Source organism: Balaenoptera musculus, chromosome 3, assembly GCF_009873245.2.
Source record: "Balaenoptera musculus isolate JJ_BM4_2016_0621 chromosome 3, mBalMus1.pri.v3, whole genome shotgun sequence".
Classification (NCBI taxonomy): Eukaryota; Metazoa; Chordata; class Mammalia; order Artiodactyla; family Balaenopteridae; genus Balaenoptera; species Balaenoptera musculus.
Genome location: NC_045787.1, coordinates 49,945,463 through 49,966,714, shown reverse-complemented (window position 1 = coordinate 49,966,714; position 21,252 = coordinate 49,945,463). Strand labels below are relative to the sequence as shown.

Below are 21,252 nucleotides of genomic sequence, written 5' to 3'. Positions count from 1 at the left end.
AATATAAATATTTCTTTAGGTTTGCAAAAAGTTTTTCTATTTTTCTTAATTATCTATTTCTCTCTGTTTTCTCTGCTCTTTCAGAATCCTATTTCATGTTAGAGTCTCTGGATCTTAATTAGCCCTATATTCTATATTCACTGTGGGGGGCTGAGTTCTGGGAGAATACCTAGACTTGACCTTTCAGGTCCCTATTTTAGGCTCTCAGTATTTCCATTATAATAATTGTTAAGAACTGTGAAGGGTCTGAGATTTTCCTCTACCTGTGAATTAACCTGCCACAATCTCATGGATCCTGGAAAGAGACACGAGACTCCTGGGTTAGAGACAAAGAAAATTTAGTACTCACAAAATAGTAGTAGAGTATCAGCATTTGTGTTAATTTCTTGAGTTTCAATTCCCACAGGGAGACACAAGAAGAGCCAGATCATTATACCTCCACACATACACACAGGAGACAGGAACCCTGAGATTAAGGATCCGAAGTCTTCTATAAGCATGTCTGCCCTTTGCGCCAGAGGGAAACATTTTCATTATACTGAATCGTAAGCATGCCTTGCTCTGGAGGGGAGGCACTGTCTCTATTTTTCAAGAACATTTACTAAATAAACATCCTTGAAAAGATAGTGTAAAAGAAAGGGCAGTCAATGCCTCACTTTGCAAGAAAAACTCTGTTCCCTGAAATGCAAGAGCCTGAAGGAGAATTGTCTCCCAACACTAATTAAGCCATCTATTAAAATTTTATTTGATGGGGCTTCCCTGGTGGCGCAGTGGTTGAGAATCTGCCTGACAATGCAGGGGACATGGGTTTGATCCCTGGTCCGGGAAGATCCCACATGCCACGGAGCAACTAAGCCCGTGTGACACAACTACTGAGCCTGTGCTCTAGAGCCTGCGAGCCATAACTACTGAGCCTGCGTGCCACAACTACTGAAGCCCTCACGCCTAGAGCCTGTGCTCCTCAACAAGAGAAGCCATCACAATGAGAAGCCCACACACCGCAATGAAGAGTAGCCCCCGCTCGCCGCAACTAGAGAAAGCCCGCACACAGCAACAAAGACCCAACGCAGCCAAAAATAAATGAATAAAAAAAAAAATTTTATTTGATGGATAACACTTTCATTTCCAACAAATCTGGTTGCTTCCTTTCTGTTACAGTTACTGCTTTTGAGGTATGACAGACCTAAAATAAATCTATTGATTACGTTTATATTTTAAATTCTTCATCTGTTTCTACTTTAAAATTTGTTCATCAAGTATTAGTTGTTTGCATGTTGCCATTTGGTACCTCCCTTTCAGGGTGTTGATTTTTCTTAAAAATCTGCTCATCCCTGGATGTCTGTTCAGCTTTGTCTTTGAGGATCTCTCTTTGCCCATCATTCTGATGAGTATCCTCCTTCTGGTGATTGGAAAAGGGGCAGGATGTGTGGCTGGACAATGTGTGTCTAAAGCTTGTCTTCTGGGTGTTTCTCATCTCCACTGATAAGTTTACCTGGGCACACAGCCTATTTTTTGGGTCCCGTGTTTGCTTTGAGTTTCCTGTTTACAACTCCTACTCCAAAGAGATATGTGGAACAATTTAGCCTGGGAAAAAACACTGGAGTCATGTGCTCACTTTCTTGTTCCTCTGCAGCAGTCCTTATGGAGGATTCGAGTTACTTCACCTTCTGTTCTGCTTTGCTGCCTGGTCCTGACACTCACAGCAGGTGTCCTCCTGGGGTAAGCAATGATGGTCTTGGTTACTCAGTGTGGGGCAGCCCAGCTTTTCCTGAATGCAATTTCAAACATTCATTTCCCTGACAGCAGTTCCAGAAATCCTTCCTGTGATTTGCATTTGTTGACTCCTACTTTGAAGTATCTCTGGAATTGATTTTATTTTTGTAGTATTTTTCTCCTGCATGAATTTCTTTTGTTTCTTCTTGAGTTTCTTACTGGCTGTGGCTTCATTTCTTCATTTATATCCACCAATCCAATCCCTGTTGCTTTCTAGCTTTGAGAAATTCCTCAATTTCTGGTTTGTTGAAATCATACTTCCTTGTTTTTCAGGACCATGGGAGACTGTTTTGTGTCTGCCGACCTCTTTTTTTTTTCCCTCTTACAATTAGTAGGGCCCATTTGACAGAGTTATGGCAAATGGATTCTGAGTAAGAGTGGTGTATGCCTCTTCCAGATTGGCTTCTAAAAATCTTCCCATGGGAACGCCCATGCTTTCTTTTCTCCCCAGACAATTGGATGGATGTGGGGAATGGAAAGAATAAAAGGGCCCACCCCCCCCCCCCACCCCCAGCTCTGGCATTGGACTATGACAGTGGTGAATAATGAACTCTCATTGTTCTCATCCATTGAGATTTGATGATGTTTCATGCAGCTGTTACCCTACCCTGATAAATACAAGAACGAATATGGATTTATTGTTTTCATTATATCTTTTGCTGTTATTTCGATGGATTTTTAGTAGGAGGGGAAATATACATATGAGTTCAGTCCAACACCTCTGGACAAGCTTCTTTTTCTCCAATTATACTCCCTCTCATTTGACAACAGATGCAGAATGAAAGCAAAGTCCTTTGCTTATTCAGTAATTATGAATTGAAACTTTATCTGCTCCAGGCACTGTACTAAATGCCAGAGATACAATGGTGAACACACTCAAGGTGATCAACTCTGGAGAGGACAACAGACAACAAATCAGGTGTCTACCCCTCAATGTAACACGTGCCTGGGGGACACATTGCATGGGCATAGGCCCCGCCTTGGAGAGCCAGGAAAAGCTTTCTGCAGGAAAGTCCCATCTAAGTTACAAACCAAAGAAAGCATAGGGTAGACCAAGTGAAAGGGATGGTTGTGGAGTGGGGCAGGGTGAACAATATGTTTCAGGCAGAGGGAGCAGCTGTAAAGAACTCCCAAGTTCAAGTTCCTCAAAGTAGTTCAAGATGCCGTGTGTGTGGCCGGCAGGGTATGGGGGGCAGATGAGATGGGGTTGCTGGTGAGAGATGAGGCTGGAGAGGCTAGCAGGGCCGGTCTATACATGTTCTTCTGAGCCACATTAAAAAGTTGGCAGGGGAGCGCCTCACAAACCTGGATGTTGGCCTATCTGAGCTCTGCATCCCCAGCTTCTCCCCTTTGACCAGTTATCCTTAGAAGGAGCACCTGTTTCTAACATCAGGTGGGCTCTCTGCTCTGCTCTCAGGAAAGGGTCAAGCTGCTTCTAGATGGTAACTTCAAGTCAAAGTTTTACTTTGCCCAAGAGTGACTATGCATTTAAAATCATTTTTTATTATGAAGTGAAAAACTCTGTCCCCTGAAACATCAGTTTCAGGCCTCAGTGAACAAGTATTTTCTCGGGGAGGGGATGGAGGGGGAGGGGAGAAGGAGAGTCTTTAGAGCGCCTTAAAATCTCACTAAGCTGGCTTCACCACTGTTGAGAACCAGGATGTCAAAAAGTTGGCCACTTTCCTCAGGGCCTTGCAAAGCTTTTGGCCTTCAGCTCCTTTGGGATTTCCATGTATTTTTAGCCTGTTTATGGATAATATAATAGGCATGTTTGAGGAAAAGTTAAGGGAAACCACACATGAAGCACATACCAGTTTGGAAGGCTGGTTATTCTTATATTTGTGAGAAACGGTCAGTTGTTTAGGAGGAACAAAAACACATCTGACTGTGGGGCAGCCTCAAGAGTCCCACAGATCTCTTTCACCTCAGAATTCCTAGGCATTGGCCTCAGAAGACTGGGGTCGTTTATTTAGAGTGGAGGCCCCTTTATCACACTCTACTCTGGAGACCTCTTTCCTCCTCTTGATCTCATTTCTCCCATCCTCTTTCTTTTCTATTCATATTTTCCTCTCTCCATTTCCCCTATCTCCTCTCCACTCCTTGCTTGCCTGCCTGTCTTCAGCCTATAGTGACAGGAGGAAGCATTGCCATAGTGTCTCCTTGCAGGCCCTGAGTTTGGACTCCGATGTCCAGCAGAGTCAATTTTATCCATTTGTGTAAATTTCCCTAGGAATCAAAACAAAACAAACTAATCTTCTCTGAGCTAATATTCTGTCACTGCACTATCATTTCCTTGATGGCAGGGGCAAATTTCCTATGTCCTTTGTGCTCCTGACACATTATCTGCTATGATACTATACACAGGGAAGGCTCTCGGGACAGTTTTCATACTGACTGTGAACAACTAAATGAACACAGTTTACATGAGATGCGTGGAAGCTTGTCCACATGGTTACTCTCACTCTCATGCATTTTCATAACGGGTAAGAGATTTATAACTCCATCCAGTGTGAAAAGGACTGGGGAAATGTAAGCTGTTTGTTAAGTAATCCACTTTTACTCTTGCATTTCCAAAAAGCATGTAATTTAAATAGAAATAAGTTATATTAGTTCAGTTAGTTGTTTGCCTGTATTAAAAAATAGTTTCAAAGGCTTTTCTACATTGTGGTAAGAAGATATTCATAGTGCCATAAAACACGTAGTGGAAAATAATACTTATACCATAAACAGAAATACATTCTTGTCCATACACTGGGAAATAAACATTTTCTGACACAGAGCTATTTCCCTCCCCTGCCCTGTGTCCTTCTCTGTGCTCCTTATGACACTGTGGTCCTATCATTGACCCCAGAGTAGTAGTCATCTTGGTGGTTCCATTAGCTGAGTGAGGAAGCAGAATCACAGGGCACAGGAGAAGAGCAGACAATGGAAACACATTTGAGAGAGGTCCCTATGAGGCTTTCACTGATCCATTTCCAACCCCTAAGGTAGAGCAGAACAATGTGCAGAAGGTATTGACTGTATAGTTAATTAATTTCAACTTTCCTTTAATGGGTATCATGGCTAAATCATGCTCCCTTTGGATCACAGCAAAATATCTTATAAATCATTAAATGATCTATGGAATTAACTTTCCCTCTCATCTTAAAAGTAACTCTCTGAACTTATTTTGGTAAGAAATTAAATATACAATAAAATTTAGCCATTAAACATGGTATTTTGGAATATGTGCACCAATAGTGTCAGATGTGTGGATAAAATTCAGCCCATGGTGCTAGTATCTTTCATTTCCCGATTTGATATGTTCTCTTGCCTTTCTCCAGTGTAGCTTAGTGGGAAATGGTCTGGTGTAGTGGAACAATCATGAACTTTGCAGTAGGATTAATGTGCTCTGTGACCTTGGACAACAAGTTACCTCTTTGAGCTTGAGCTTCTCCATCAGTAAAATGGGAAAAACGATACTTGAGGATGAAATAAGATGACAGGTATAAAGCACCTGGCAAGTAGAAAGTATACAATAAGTGGAAGCTATTATCATTGCTGTTATCCTAGTCCTCAGCTGACATCTACTTTGACAAAAGTTGATGAATATTGTGTCCTGTTCACTGTTTGGTATTGATGTATGAGGACACGGAGACAGAGTAATAGATGGTGTTAGATTGCCCTTAGATTCCAGAAGTTGGTTATATTTATGTTCTTCAGATAGTACAAGCTTGTTCTGGTCTTGGGTCCTTTGCATTAGATATGAATGTTTATGAAGTTGTGTCCTTCTTGTCATTAAATCTCAGATTAAGTTTTACCTCCTTGGAGAGCTTTGACCATCCCTTCTAAAGTAGCCACCCAGTCATGGTCACTTTCTATTACATTACCTATTCTAATTATTGACATTGTAATTTTAGTGTTTGGGATTTTTAGAAAAATTTCCCCTTATTTCTCTGCACGAGACTATATACTCCATAAGAACAGGGATCTCCTCAGCCCTGATCGTTTCAGTCTCCCAGTACCTTACATAGGTGCTCAACAAATATTTGTTCAAAGAACAAATGCATGTTTCCACTCATAATTTGAATCATAATCTATTTTAAGATTTATTCTGCTTCATTTCTTCTAACCTAATGTTCTATTTTAGTATCAATTGCCTCATTACATTGGAAAATAAGGGTTTACTTGTGGTTTTATTCTATTTCTGTCTTTGTGTTGCTTGTTTCTTTTATTGGTGTGGGTCATTTTTTTTACATTTCTTAATAGGAGGCTGGAATACCCTGGAGTCTTTACTGCTCATATTCTGTTCTTTGTCTTAAGTTTATCCTGTATTTTGCTGGATGGATGGCAGTTCATTAATTTCTTATGAGAGCATCTTGAGCTCTCAACTCCCACTAGATTTTGACATTTCTCTCTTCTTTCCCCCCCCTTTTTTTTTAAAATTTATTTATTTACTTATTTATTTTTGGCTGTGTTGGGTCTTCGTTTCTGTGCGAGGGCTTCCTCTAGTTGCGGCAAGTGGGGGCCGCTCTTCATCGCGGTGCGCGGGCCTCTCACCATCGCGGCCTCTCTTTTTGCGGGGCACAGGCTCCAGACGCGCAGGCTCAGTAGTTGTGGCTCACGGGCCCAGTTGCTCCACGGCATGTGGGATCTTCCCAGACCAGGGCTCGAACCCGTGTCCCCTGCATTGGCAGGAGGATTCTCAACCACTGCACGACCAGGGAAGCCCTTCTTTCCCCTTTTGTGACTACATTTCCTCCGCATTTTTTCTCTCTTTATATATCCTGGTGGCACATTGCAGGGGAAGAACCCATCTTATCTTAGGGGGAGGAAGGGAGAATGGTATACCTCAAAGGACCTGGGGACAATCTGGCTGTAAATGATGGCAGAAGAGTGGAGCAGAGTCAGAGAAGACCCTTGAGAAAGCAAGGAGAGATGAGACTAAAGATGAAGGAGCAAGTTCACATGTGAAGGGGGGCTGCACTGGAGTGCTCTCTCTTCTCTGCTCCTTTCAGAATGGTAAGATTGTCAAAACTGACTGACTGTGGGGAGAATGGGAGAGAGGAAAGCTGTGGCCAAAACGGCAGGATCATCCAATTCTCTTAGAAATCTGGCTTCACTTTCTGCCAACAGAGTGAATGAAACCTGCGGTCGCATTTTATCCGGTGTCAGGAAACAGGCATTAATGGTCAATATGATACATGGATTCAGTTGTGGGGAAAGACTTCCTACCTAATTAACTGTGAAGAAGTGAGAGAAACTATTTTTCACTATAAACATAGAAATTAGACTTTGTCAAGTAATGGCCCAATCTAAAACTTAAAGTGTTAAAATATGAGATTACACAATGCCTGAAATTATTCCCATCTGTCATCTTCTCCACAGTTTTTCAGAACCACACTCTGCATGGTATATTCCAATAGCCTTTATTAAATGTGGATTTTTACCTCATATTACCATAATTTACTTTAATTTTGTTGGCCATGAAATAAGACGATCATCTTAGTACTGTTTGTCTTCATTTTTTTGGGCAATAGCATGATCTTATAAAGTGTAAAAGATTTCCAAGTAGATTGTACCAATCAGACTTATGAGACAGCAAAAATTCAGAAACATGGTGCATGCAAAAAGCATGAAGGTCCACTGAAGATGTTGTTAAGGACAAAGGATACTTATAATTTGCTTAATTGGGAGAGAAGGACAATCTTCATTATTAAATTCAAGCTTTCTGCAGAAAATGAGATTTAAAATGATTTGAGGTTTATTTTTCCCAGAAACAAACCATACTCCTCACCCCTGCGGTAACTTTGTGTGACCTTTTTCTTCAAAGAGTAAACACATGACTACTCAATACAATAGTAAAACTAAATGTGATATTCAATACTTTCTGGACTTAAGGTGGCAGTCAGGGCGGTAATTAGAAATAAAAATAAATTCAGGGGCTTCCCAGGTGGCATAGTGGTTAAGAATCTGCCTGCCAATGCAGGGGACACAGGTTCAAGCCCTGGTTTGGGAAGATCCCACATGCCACGGAGCAAGTAAGCCCATGTGCCACAACTACTGAGCCTGCGCTCTAGAGCCTGCATGCCACAACTACTGAAGCCCGTGTGCCTAGAGCCCGTGCTCCGCAACAAGAGAAGCCACTGCAATGAGAAGCCCATGCATTGTAACGAAGAGTAGTGCCCGCTCACTGCATCTAGAGAAAGCCCACATGCAGCAACGAAGACCCAATGCTGCCAAAAATAAATAAATTAAATAAATAAATTAAAAAAATAAAAGTACAGATAATTGAGAAACAATTTGGCTTCAGAATCTAATCACAACAAAAAATTGACAAGAGACTCTCATATAGAGCCCAAATAATGGCTCAATTACAATTCCTTTTTTTCCTTGATAGAAGACAAAGAGTAAAGAAGAATTGGCCAAGCTGTAATAAGAAATTAGGAGGGAGAAAAAATTAGCTAACCTAAAAGTTATCAAAATACCAATTTTTACCATAGCATTAAAAGAAACATACCAGAAAGAGATTCTAAACAGAAAGATTTCGAGTGTTATAGACTAGAATGGGAATCACCATTCCCCTAAAACTCTGAGGACTATACTCATCCCTCAGTATCTGTATGTGTGTGTGGGGGAATGGGGGGTTGGTTCTAGGACTTGCCATGGACATCAAAATCCATGGATGTTCAAGTACCATAGTTGGCCCTCTGTATCCGTGGTTCCATATCTGTAGATTCAAACAGCAATAGATTGTAAGCATAGTATGTGATCTGTGGTTGGTTGAATCCATGAGGGCCAACTCTATTTGATTTCTTGAAGGGACTGAGTGAGCTCATCTAGACAGGACCCCTCCTAGCCCAAGGCCACACTAGAGATACCACTGTTTGGATAAAGAGTATATTATCTGGCATCTTAATTCTTGGTAGACAGACTTCTGTCTAGTGGTGATAAAGAATAAAGCATACAACAAAGTTGAAAGTATGTACTTAGGTGAGTAAGAATAGCCAGGTAAGGGCTTGAAAGTTTCCATTTTTATACATATGATGGGGTGATTTCCTTTTGTTTCAAAGGTAGCAAAACAGTTATCCATCTTCACTGTGTTTCAGAATCACCTGGAGTGCCCTCAGATTCTGATTCAGTGGGTCCTGGACAGGATTCATGAGTCTCCATGTTTATCCAGCACCCTGGATAATTTTGAAGCACATTTTCTAAGGATTTACACTTTAAGTAGTAATGATTTTAGAAGAATCAAATAGAAATCCAACTGGAGACTTAATCCTACAATGGGGAGAAATCAAAGATTCCATCAGGTATATTCTTTTTAGAGTCATACTTAGAGGGTTAGATGCTAGAGCAGGGAGCAGGGGTTTATTATTTTTAAAGGAAGAGGCAGGGAAGGATAGGGATCAGAGATGGACAATGAAGATAGGAGGCAGTGCAGACCACATGAGCTGATCAGTTAAGAGATGATGTGTTTTTTATTTGTGTGGTCAAGACCAAATACAATAAGGAAGAACCTGGATGAGGGAATACCTTTTACTTTTAAGCAGAGAGCTAGCAGAGAAGAGTCTTCCTTTCAAAACTCATTTGTGAGAAGACAGAAAGTAGGAGTGGATGGCAGGGAGACCAGGTGAAAAACCAAGGAGTTAGAGTGAGACAGGGAGTGGGGGTCATATGGTGTTATGGACAATCATCAAGGGAGATTTCAGGGGCAACACAGGCATGAAATACTGCAAGCACAGCCAATGCAGACCTGGGGAAAAAAATGACCCATACCCAATCTAGTCAACCATGATTAGAAAGAATGCAAATACTACTCTGTGTGTGTGTTCATGTGTGAATGCACGTGTGTGTGGGGGGGGGTGATGGTGGCGCTGTATGAGAACAGAGAGGACAAACAAAGACATTGGGCCAATGACAACTGTTTGGGTCATCAGTGTGTCTGAGTATTCAATTTTCTGATCAGGACTCCTGAGTGTCAAGGGGATAATCTCTCCAAACATGAAGTAAAGGTGGAAACCCGTGAAAATTCAGCCTTTAGAAGGAAAAAGAAAAAGATAATATTCATGTATCGAGAAAATAATCTCTCTTTGGAGCAGCGTAGCATAGTCTTATTTTTAGTTCTGCCTTGTGCATACACATGTGTGTATGCAAGTTTTGATTTTTACAGGTACTTTATCATGTCATCTAATTCCTCTCAAATTGCATGCTCATTTGATTTCATATCTCTTCTTCAGCTGCTTCTTCACCTGAAAGGTCTTTCTTTTTCCTTCCCTATCTGAACCCTATCCTCACAACCTAGCTCAAGTCCCATCCTTTCTAAAAGATTTTCCCTGATTATTACAGTTTACTGACCTTTTCTATCTCTGAATTTAAATCATAGACAAAGATTACCTTCTGTGCATCCCTCTATTTCTTGATCTCAAGCACAAAATGTTTGCATTCAGGAGGCTCCCAAAAATTATTGTTCAATGAATTAGCAAAGAAAATATAGATTGAATCCTGCAGTGACAGAAACTTCTGGCTTCCTCCCCAGCATCCATTCCATTCCACACTGTCCCTTTATGCAATAGCCACTGGTTGGGTGGGGTTGGCTCCTCTCCTAGCTCCAGGAATGGGCCTTGATTGCCTAAACCAATCAGTTTAATTCCATCCCCTTGGCTACCGTGATTGGTTCAAGTGTAGACATGTGGTCTGACCTGGTCCAGTTAGAACAAAGCTCAGGACATTTGCTAGTCTATAATGGGAGAAATTCTCTCTGTATGCATATGTGATGACTGAAACTGTTGGAATCAGTTTGCAAGTGTGGGGGAAGGGCAGCTTGAGGGTAAAGTCAACCCCCCACCTCCCCAAGAAGGCAGAACATCACTCAGAATGGGAATCAGAAGTCTGATCAAGCCATGCTGAAGCCACTGCTGCCTCTAGAGGTTTCATTCATTTAAGCCAATATAGTCTCTTTATAGTTTAAACCAGGGAATGAGATTTTGTTTGTTGAGTTCCCCCTATTTTTAAATCTTTGGGACACAACTTGTAATTTGTCGTCTTGCAACCAAATACATTTAGGGAAATAGCAGCAATCTTGGATAGCATTTACTACCCTAGTTAAGATCATTATATATTTTTGCTGCCCATGCTGATTCTAGCCAAAGTCATGTTCACATGTGGTAAAATAATAAATTTGAGAATTGTTTCTACCACAATTTCTATTCAAGATGATCAATGTTCTTATGTACTTTGATAGTACTGATATAGACTTCTTTTATTCATTTATATCAAACATTTCCTGAACATTTATATCCATTCCAATTGTGTGTAGATAGACAAATGGTACACATAGGCCTTTGCAAAAGATGAGGTTTTGTTTAACATTTCTCAGTGTTTATGGCAACATATTAAACGAAGATACCTTTTCGATGAAATTGAAGAGACCCCAGCAGACACATGGATTTTAGCATCTCTGTTGTGTACATTTCTAAGCAGCATTGCAGCTGGATGTAGAGCCGACAGATTTCTGGATGGATCTCACCATCTTCTGGGCTGCAACAGAATGAAAGAGAAAAGCTGTGGACAGTCTCAAGATTTCACTCATCAGCCATTTGTCTCAGCTCTGAGAGGAGAAAATGCCCACTAAAGATTTCTAAAGCCTTGGGTCTAAAATATAGGACTTCTTGCTTTCAAACCAATAACCAAGGTCACAGTTCTTACACAAGTGTCTTTCTGAATAACAGCTCGTAATATTTTTCCCCTTCAGCAGCAGATTTCTGCTAGGAGCTTAAAATCATAAATGTTTTAAGTAATTGAAAATATCAGACATTTTCAATTTAACTGTTGGAACAAACTTCCAAAATATATTTAAACCATAAGACTATCCTAACTTGCAAGAAGAGATTAAAAACTCCTATTTTTAGAGAAACTAACGAAGAGCTATTCAGTTACCAGTTAGAAGATAGCTCTTTAATATTAAGGCCCTAGCATAATATGGTTAGAGAGCCAAGATACAAATTATTTTTATCAGTCTTTTGTCTCAGTCTAAAGGACATCCTTTATTGTTTGCTATGGTTAATTTATCAAAGGCTAAGTGTTTTTAGTGAAAAAATGAAAAATTTATGAAAAAAGAAAAGTAATAAAATTCTAATAATTTTGCTTAACAATCTAAGCCTAAATAAATACTGAATTTATGCTCTAAAATTTATTATAAAGTACTTGAGCCTTTCTCTATTAACTGTGGTTAAGCAAACAAATGTGAATATGATAAAACATGGAGTGATCACTTTTTAAGAGGAGAGAAATTAGTTGTTGATAGAACACTTTATTTTAGATGCAGGTAAAATAGCATGTATTGAATAAAGCGAACTAAATAAAAGGGATACAGTTTAGAGATAGATTAGAAATGGAAGAAGTCTAAAAGGGAACTCTGTCTAATGTCCTAATGTGTTATCTTTATTTTTATCTCCATTCATTTAAAATGCAATGAAATCTGACTAAACAATGCAGCATTTGGATTTGATTCCTTTGTAAAGTGGTCAGTGGCAAAATGTCAGGGGCTATTATCAGAAAAAAAATGGTGGCTTCATTTTTATTTAAGTTCTGGAATCACACTATAAAGAATTTGTATTTACATAGCACTTTACAATGATAATAAGTTGACATTTTGAATACTTATTTAGTAGATGAGCCAGGATTATTCAACTATATGGCTTATATAACACAGGAAAATGCAGAATTCTTTGCCTGAGTATGAGTGATGCCTGCAAAGTTATTCTATGTCTTTCCTGTGTCAGAACAAAGGAACTCAAAAGAATTTATATGCAAAATTTGGCTTTATCTGAAAAATAAGAGCCTACATTACTTTCTCATTTGTGTCTCATGGGTCCAGCCCTAGGCCAACGCTGGAATCAAGTATATCTTTGGCGAAAGTCCCAGATTTTCTTGCAGAGCTTCTTCCCCCAGGTGCTTTCCACCTTCAAGCTCTCCTCCTGCTCCCTGGAGTTCTCCCCATCGCTCTGCCACACACACACAACGCCTCATTATTTCACATCATCTTCAGCCTTTCAAAATGTCTCTGCGTCTGTCCCCTCCCCTCTCCTCATGGTCCTGCTAGACTCTGAAGGAATAATGGGCATCAGTGGTTCATATAATAAAAAGTGATCCTGGTATATTACCTGCTAATACATTGATTTTGATAGAAAAATCTGAAGGTAATGTCTTATCCCAAAGACAGGCTAGCGGGAAAATATTTTAAAGCAGGCAGGTCTTTTCTGTGCTGCTTCATCATCTCTATCATAGCTGCTTATTTTCACCTACGTATAACATTGGCCCTAGTGGCTCATATGCAGATTAAAAAAAAACTATAAAGAGTCTGTGGTATGTATTGTACATTTGATGAATGGGACAATTAGCCAGTATAGTATCGTTCCAAACCATGGAGTATTCTTATTTTCAGAAGTACAAAATATGTGTTTTGTGGCTTAGTTCCAAAAATATGCAAACTTCATATATATATGACATTTTATGTAATTTAAACAAATGATTACTGTATTAACAAATCTTTAGAGCCAATATATTATTTTACAGCTGGACTGTGAGAGACAAAGCAATGTATTAAGTGCTTTTGAAAAAAGGCATGTCAGAACAGAGATTAAAATGCCTAACTCCTATCATTTCCTTGGGTGCCAGCTTCTTAATGCCTCTGTAACCAACAGAGATTCTCTAAACTGTGGAACCATTTTGCCCTTCTTACATGTTATGGGAGGAAACTGAATGGATGCCGCCAAATCAGCCTAACAAAAATTAATTGATGCTAAAGTTGCGTTATAAATTTTCTGGTTAAAAAATTCTTACATATGCTCATATATTATCCTTTAACATCTTGGAAAATTGAAGTATAGAGAAAGAAAGAAACTAGTCAAAGATGAGTGGACAAGTTATCTTTTGTGTTAGTGTTTCCCAAGGCCTTGACTAGGCTATATTAGCCTCAGGTCTTGTACAATTTATTTCTCCCACTTTAAGAGCTCTAAGCTGTATTACTGCTACTGATTACTAAAAGTTCATTCAAAGAAAAATTGCTGAATGGGTTATAATATGTCTAATATGATCAGTGGGCTGAAATACATTTTTGAGAAGAATTAAGAGGTTATTTTTGTAACAAGTGAGCAAGAGTCAGAGCCTGGAGAATGGAGGAAAAGTCAAGAAAACAGCAACGTGGAAGCTTGAAACTTCCTAGGGATAAGTTATAAGGCCTAGGGGAGATTTCACATTGAAACAAAATTAGGCCTACATACTTACTCCAGGAACTGAAGCAACTTAACTTAGAGGTAACTTTACCATGTGTGACTGATGCTTAGTCTAAAATGATTTACTCTTATTAATCCAGTTGAGGTCTATGAGAGTCACCCTGAGGTGATGCTCATTTAATTCAGTGAAAGAAATTTCATAAGTTAGTGACTTAGGTGTGATTATTTATTTATTTTTCTGTTAAGCAGAAGTCAGGAGCTAACCTGATCATTTTGATTAATTTGCAAGCCGAAGTATTAATAGAAAAACACCCTAAAAATTAACTTCGACAATATTTCAGTGATTTAGAGCTCAAGTTGAATCCAAAAACTTTTAAAAGTTATGAATGCCAAGTTATGAATCTTTCAATCAACTCTTTAAGGATGAGAAACAGGATTTAATGTCTTAATATTAGGACTTAAGAGACCTGCATTGGTGTAGTAATAGGGGGACATGAACACAGACATTGCCTAAGTCACTCCTTGATAATGGAAATGCTCTCTAATGTGAATATTCTTATTTTGTAATTCAAAAGTAATATGATGAACACCCACCAGAATGACTAAAATTAAAAAGACTGACAATGCCAAATGATGATGATATGGAACTACATCTCGTACATTGTTGGTAGGAGTTAAAATGGTACAACGCCTTTGAAAAAAGTTCTGGAAGTTTCTTATAAAACTAAACATATACCTCCCTATGACCTGGCAATTCCACTTCCAGGTATTTACCTAAGAGAAATGAAAATCTATTCATAAAAAGATCTTTTTAAGAGTGTTCATAGTAGTTTTATTTAGAATAACTAAAAACTAGAAATAGCCTGGGTGTCTGTCAAGAGGAAAGTGGATAAAGAAACTAGAATATCATACATCAACTATACTTCAGTTAAAAAGAAAAGAAACTAGAATATTCCTACAATAGGATAGTACTCAATAATTAAAAGGAGTAAACTTCTTATACACAAAACAATACTGATAAATCTCAAACACATAATCTTGAGTGAGAAGATCCTTATACAAAAGAGTAAATACTGTATGACTCCATTTATATGAAGTTCTAGAACAGATAAAACTAATCCATGGTGATAAGTATTAGAACAGTGGTGGAGAGAGTATTGACTGGGAAGGGGCATGAGAGGGAACTTTCTAGTGTGAGGGTAGTATTCCATATCTAGATAAAAGTTTGAGTTACCTGGGTGTACACATTTGGCAAAACTTATTGAATGATACACTTGAGATTTGTGCATTGGATTATATGCAAATTTCATTTTTTATAAAAGAACCATAGGCAGTGATATTTCATAAAGGAAAGTACAGATGAGTTCAAAGTTTGTCCCAAAGCTTTTGCAACATGTACCTGGAAAGTATTACTTAAGTGTAAAGAAAGAAAGAGAAAATTGTAGTCAGAGAGATTTTCAGTATATTACAAAACACTTATTCCTTAATTTTGTATTAAGATGTTTTAAAGCATGTTTCACACGGAAGTTGTTGTTAAGATGACTTTAAATTAAGTTATAAGCACTTTTCTTTTAAATATTGTATTTTCTCTCCTTTATCCTTTTCAACCCTTTCAACTGAGGCATAATAAATAAATGAAATTAAAAAAAAAGAACCATAAGCAAATATTGAACTCCACTTAAAGCTAAACATGCTGAACTGTTTAGGTGTAAAGTTTCCTGATGTCTGCAACTTCAGAAAAATAATACAGATTGCGGAGGGATAGAGGGATGAACATACAGCTAGATATGTGGTAAAGCAAGTATAACTTGGCATAAATTGAACAAAACAACTGGGAAGCTTTATGACTAGTAAGGTCAAGTTCAGGGGTTAGCCTACTGGGGATTTTGGTTATGAAATGCCTTGGCCCTGCATCTGTCCGCTCTTTTGCCAAGCTTGCCAGACTTGGTGTTTTGTGCAGCTGCTAATAGCTTCTTAAAAACCAGCAAAATGTTTTTTATTTTGAAAGTCTGTCCCTAATGCAGTGGTTTATATATTTAGATGAAGGCAGAAAGACATAATAAAAGGAAAATGGGTTCCGGAGTCAGAAAACTTAGCTCTAAATATAGACTTTGCTGTGTAGAATTGTGATTGTAGGAAAACCACTTTAAGTTCTCCAAGACTCAGTTTCCTCAGCTGTGAAATAGGCATAACAACTATTCAAGACCAAAGTATCTGAAGGTTGGTGCAAGAATCAAATGAGATCATGTATGGGAAAACAAGTAAAAACTGTGAAGGATTGTTAGAAGTTGGCTGCAATCCATCTAAATACATCAAAGTTGTGTATAATCTTATACACAAGCCTTATGGTTGTGTATAATCTTTAGTATTAAAACTTCTCTGCCATTCTAAAATATTATTTGTTTACAGCTACCATATATGGAGCTGAAGGAGACTTTGGTTAAATAAACATACCCTTAGGCTGAGAAAGAAAGGTGTGACCCCATTGACAACCACTCAGCATTTCACAGACTTTGGTGATGACAGATAAACACTTGGGAGTTGTCAGCTAGCAGAGATGGAAACCAGAACTCCTGTTGCAGCAAATATATCCAAGTCGTTCTTCTCAGAACCACCTCTGTTGTTGGCTGTTAAGCCAAATGGCAAGGAAAGACTCAGGGAACCAAATGGGATGAGGGAAAGGGATGATATTCTTTCCTTTATTTTTCAGAGCAAATAGCTAGGGAGGAAAGGGATTAACTGACCTACCCTAGGATGGTGATCTCCGGGATATCTCTTCAAATACCCCCAGTGGTTTCCTCTCAGATAGATTCCACTTATACCAGGATATATCCTAATTCTGTGCCAAATTCAGTGAAGGCTTCAGAGCCCAGCCTTCATATGCTTTCATGAAGGAGATTTCTCAAGGAGGCTCCATGAGTTTACATAATCAGTGAATAGTCAGAGGGCAGAGAGGGCACAAGTGTGTGTGTCTGTGTGTGCATGTGCACGTGTGAGACCCAGTTATTAGTTTAGGTTTCAAATTCTTAAATGTAATTACAGGGTCTATGCAAGTTCATAAACACAGAACAGATGGCAGGTACCTACTAAATGACTATACTCTTTCATACCAAAATAAGCCCTGCAATAGAAAGAGGAGCCCAGTTAAGCAGAAGAACAGAAACAAGATATTTTTCAAGGTATCTTTATATAATAATAGTTGACTCTCTCTTTTGTCTCCAATTTTCTCATAATCTTCCTTTTAGTGAATTTTTATGAAACTTGTGTTTTAAGTGGCAATCTCCTATATTTTCTTGATAGAGAGTCATAGCAAGTTTGGTTCCCCCAGGAGCCTTTGAAGAAGTAATGGCAGTAATCCCCTCACTTCACCGCATGTCAGTTTCATGGGAGCATATGGCTTGGTGACTTTCCTGGCCACTGAACACGAGTCTGGATCAAACTCTGCCCTGGTGCTCTTCAGGTTCAGTCAGAAATGAAACTTGACTTTTAACAGCAGAGTAAAACCTGTAGTGCAACAGAATTATCTTTTGGTAGCTACTTTGCATACCTTTTGCAAAGCAACAGGCCTCAGAGGGGCTGCACCTTTTATGATTTAGGGCTGTATTCTGGTCTTCATCTCCCTGTTGTTTTGGTTTGCCCTCTGGCAGGACCTTTGACATTTCCCCATGACCCAGTTGAGAGGTTGATAAATAATGGGTAGCATTACCAAGCACCTTGTTCATTTTTTTTTCCTATTTAAAGAGTAAAACCTATATTTAAACATATTCAAACACTTTCAAAAAATCAATAGCCATCAGTTTCCTGACATTGTGATACTTACAATGAAATAAGACTAAAAATATTACTATTGAATTGTAAATCATCTTTTATTCATCTTAAATGTTACTGTTTAAGGCATTACTGAGGAGAGCTGGGAGTAGGTGGTGACCTTTGTGATGCCTTTTTGGGCATATCCCAGGGCATCTGAGGTTGAAGGAGTTAATGGGCTGAACATCATAACTTTTTTTTCTTGATACCTGAAACTCATGCTTATTGATCAGGAGAAAACTAACATTTACAAGGCACTATTCCTTCCATTTCCAGAATAAAATATCTTATTCTGTCTTGGCTTCTTCTCCCACCCTTCCATTCTTTTTGGCTTGAGAGTCTTTTGGCCTTTCCATTTTTCCCTCTGATTTTCTCAATGTTTTTCTCTTTATGGTCTCTGGTTGGGACTTATGTGGGGTCTGCAAACAGCTCTTTAAGCCTTGACTCTCCAGGTCTTGTGATTCTTACAGCTAGCAGACGGAAGCCTGTGGCTGGTGGAATCTGAGTCTTAGATTCTTGAATCTTTGCTGAGATGACAATCAGCACCATGGGTTACATGGCGACAACCAGCCCTATCCCACTGTAGCTAGGATCAGTTTATTTTTAAATATATATGTATATACATACTTACATTTATATTTAAATTAAAGAAGTATATATATGTTTCCACATTTTAATTAGAAAATATCTTTTGCATCAAAAATCAAGATTTTCAACCTCTAATGCTTATTGTTTTCACCTGGTAGCAATGATCTTCAAAGATCAGTTATCATTCAGTGATCATGTGTTACACTGGAAAGAACTCAGCTCATTAATTTTCACTATATTAAAAGTCTGGGTCATTAATTGCAGCAACTGGTTAATTCCTGCTTTTATCCACTGGAATTTTAAGGTTCAACATATTAAACTGTTGGTTTATCTAAATGGCATTTAGCTCCTCGTTCTTAATTATGTCATTAAGCTAGGCGATGCTGTATTTTTCTTTAGCTAAAGCTACAGGCTTCATCAATATTGCCAGAACAATGACATGACTTTAAAACAACCTGAGGTAACTGGGCTGACCAAATTTAACTCATTCAATTAATCCAAAAGAGAATTTTTGATTAAAAGAAAAAGAAATTTCCTCATCTCATTTAACTGGACAGCACAAAATGTTGATCAATACTTTAATATCTAATGATGACAATTCAGTATAGTTACATATACTAATATGTATAGTTATAGAGTAACTAATTGTCAAATCCATTGTGGTTGTGGCTTCCTCTTATATGTGAGAGACTGTTTATCTAGAGTGATGGCCTGAGGGGTGACAAAACGTCATGAGAGTCCAAAATATAGCTCACACAGGCCTGAAATTCTTTCTTTTTTTTTTTTTTAGCCTCAAAAAACGATTAAACCAGGAAGGCTCTTTGGGGAGCGTTTAGGAAAAGGGTAGAAAGATGACATCTGTTTATCATATAAATAACAATGGCAAATACATATAGCTCCTCCTATGTGCCAGAGCTTCAGTGCTGCCAGTTTAGCTCTCTGGCTCATTTTTCAGTTTACATGAAGGATTTTGAGAAGACTTAGAACTTTTTTAGCATTTTGAGTCTACTTTTCCAACTTCAGACTCCTACCCAATGCTAGAAGTTCTTCAAACATTATACCTAATGGGATTCTCTCGTGTTATTCTGTCTTTCTATTGGCATGCAATGATAATTTGTATTTTTTGTGTAACTCTCAAAAGATGACACTTCATGCCAATATGTTAATGTGCGTTTCTAAGACAGATGTAACAGCTATTTTCTACAAAAAGGCAAAAGCTTTATGCAAACAGAAGAGACCAGTATCTATACACATGGAAAATATCATATACTACCATGAGTTTTTTTCACTGGACTATAAATTCCTTAAGGCCAGAAAGTTTATCTTATTTATCTCCATAACCTCCAACCCTTAACAGATTGTCTGGTACATAGTACGTTCTCAATTAAACAGTTCCCCAAGGCAGCCTTAAAAAGTAGCGCCTACATGATATGAAGAAGCTGAAGGCTGGAATTACAGTGCTTGGTTCTGCCATCACCAGGTCCATTTCACAATTAGAGATTGGTTTCTTAAGAATTTCCTTTCTTGCAGCCTTATTTTTTCTTTAAGCTGTTTTATAAAAATAATTCATATTAACAGACATTTTATGTAGATAAGTAAAAAAAAAAAGGAAAGGATGACTTATACTAATACCAGAGGTATCCATTTTTAATGTTTTGGTATATTTCCTTCCAGATTAATATCCCCAAGAGCATGAAGTTTTATTCATTACTTCTGTTCCCCAAGCACCTAGCAGAGTGCCTGGCTCACTGAAGGTTCTCAATCCATGTTTGTTTAAATGAATCAAACTGAACGCTCAAGGCTGACCATGTATGAATCCAAGTGTTACATGTAGTGTTCTCAACGGGGCAAGGCTAATACATTCAGAGTGGTCAAGTCAGTGAAGGAAGCAACGGTAATCTGACTGCCTGAGGGGGAGAGTCCATTTTACAGCAGTAGCTCACGTTTTCTCAAAGAAAGAAAAAATATTAACATAAAGGCCACCTTCCAACCTCCATATAAAGCATAAGTGGTCCTGCATCAAACAGTTCTGGGTTTAGATCTTGATTTCATTACTTATAACTGTGTGATCTCAGGCAACTTTCTGAACCTCTCAGTGCCTCAAAAACTGAATTAGGATAGTAATACCTGATTCATAGCATTATTGAAGAGATTTAAGTGAAATAATAGATGGGAATTATATGGTCATAACAAATACAAATGAATGGGGGAAGTATTCCAGGGAGGCAATTCTGCATGTAATGCCTAGACACCTTTATGACTTTGTTACAGGCTTTTTTCCTATTTAATTATTAATTCAAATAATGTTTATTGATTTCCTGCTATTAACAAAGGGAGAATCTGGAAAAAAAAAAAGGAAAGCGTTACTTTTTCTGGAGTCCTTTTTTAAGAGTTCTGGAAACTCCCATTATTATCCTATGGTGTTTTTATTTGATGATAACATATTGTAAAGTCTCCCCTAAGACATTAATTTTTCTGAACAGTGACAGAAAACTTGCAGTCTTTTGTTTCTTCTTTGATGTGGTATCATTTTACTGCCATCGGGTTTTCACCTTAATGGCTCCATCATGGAGATCTGCATATAATTTTTTTTTTCTCTCTTAATGGTAAAGTATAATGTGCCATTAGGTGAAACAGAATGAAAGGACTCTGCACCCCTGACAATAGTTAGCTCAAGAACAGAAATAGCTCTTCCAAGCAGACAGACATATGGGCAGGAGAGAGTGATTAACAAATCTTTAGGTCAGTCTCTCCAATAGAGGCATTACTTCTGATTTTCAAAATAGTATGAGTTATGTAAGATCATTAGCCTTTAGCTAGGAAAAAAACAAAAAGGGTCGTGGGCTTCACTGTCACAGGACTTGAGGGT

General features: G+C 38.4%; 1 protein-coding gene across 2 annotated transcripts in view; it reads right to left on the bottom strand.

Moving 5' to 3' along the window:
* LOC118893298 (regulator of G protein signaling 7 binding protein) overlaps window positions 1-21,252 on the bottom strand; it is a 117,704-nt gene that overhangs the window by 30,232 nt on the left and 66,220 nt on the right. For both annotated transcript variants that reach the window (XM_036848675.1, XM_036848676.1), the window contains exon 3: window positions 11,162-11,292. In XM_036848675.1, coding sequence (XP_036704570.1) covers window positions 11,162-11,292 — 131 coding nt within the window. The remainder of the gene's footprint in view (window positions 1-11,161; window positions 11,293-21,252) is intronic.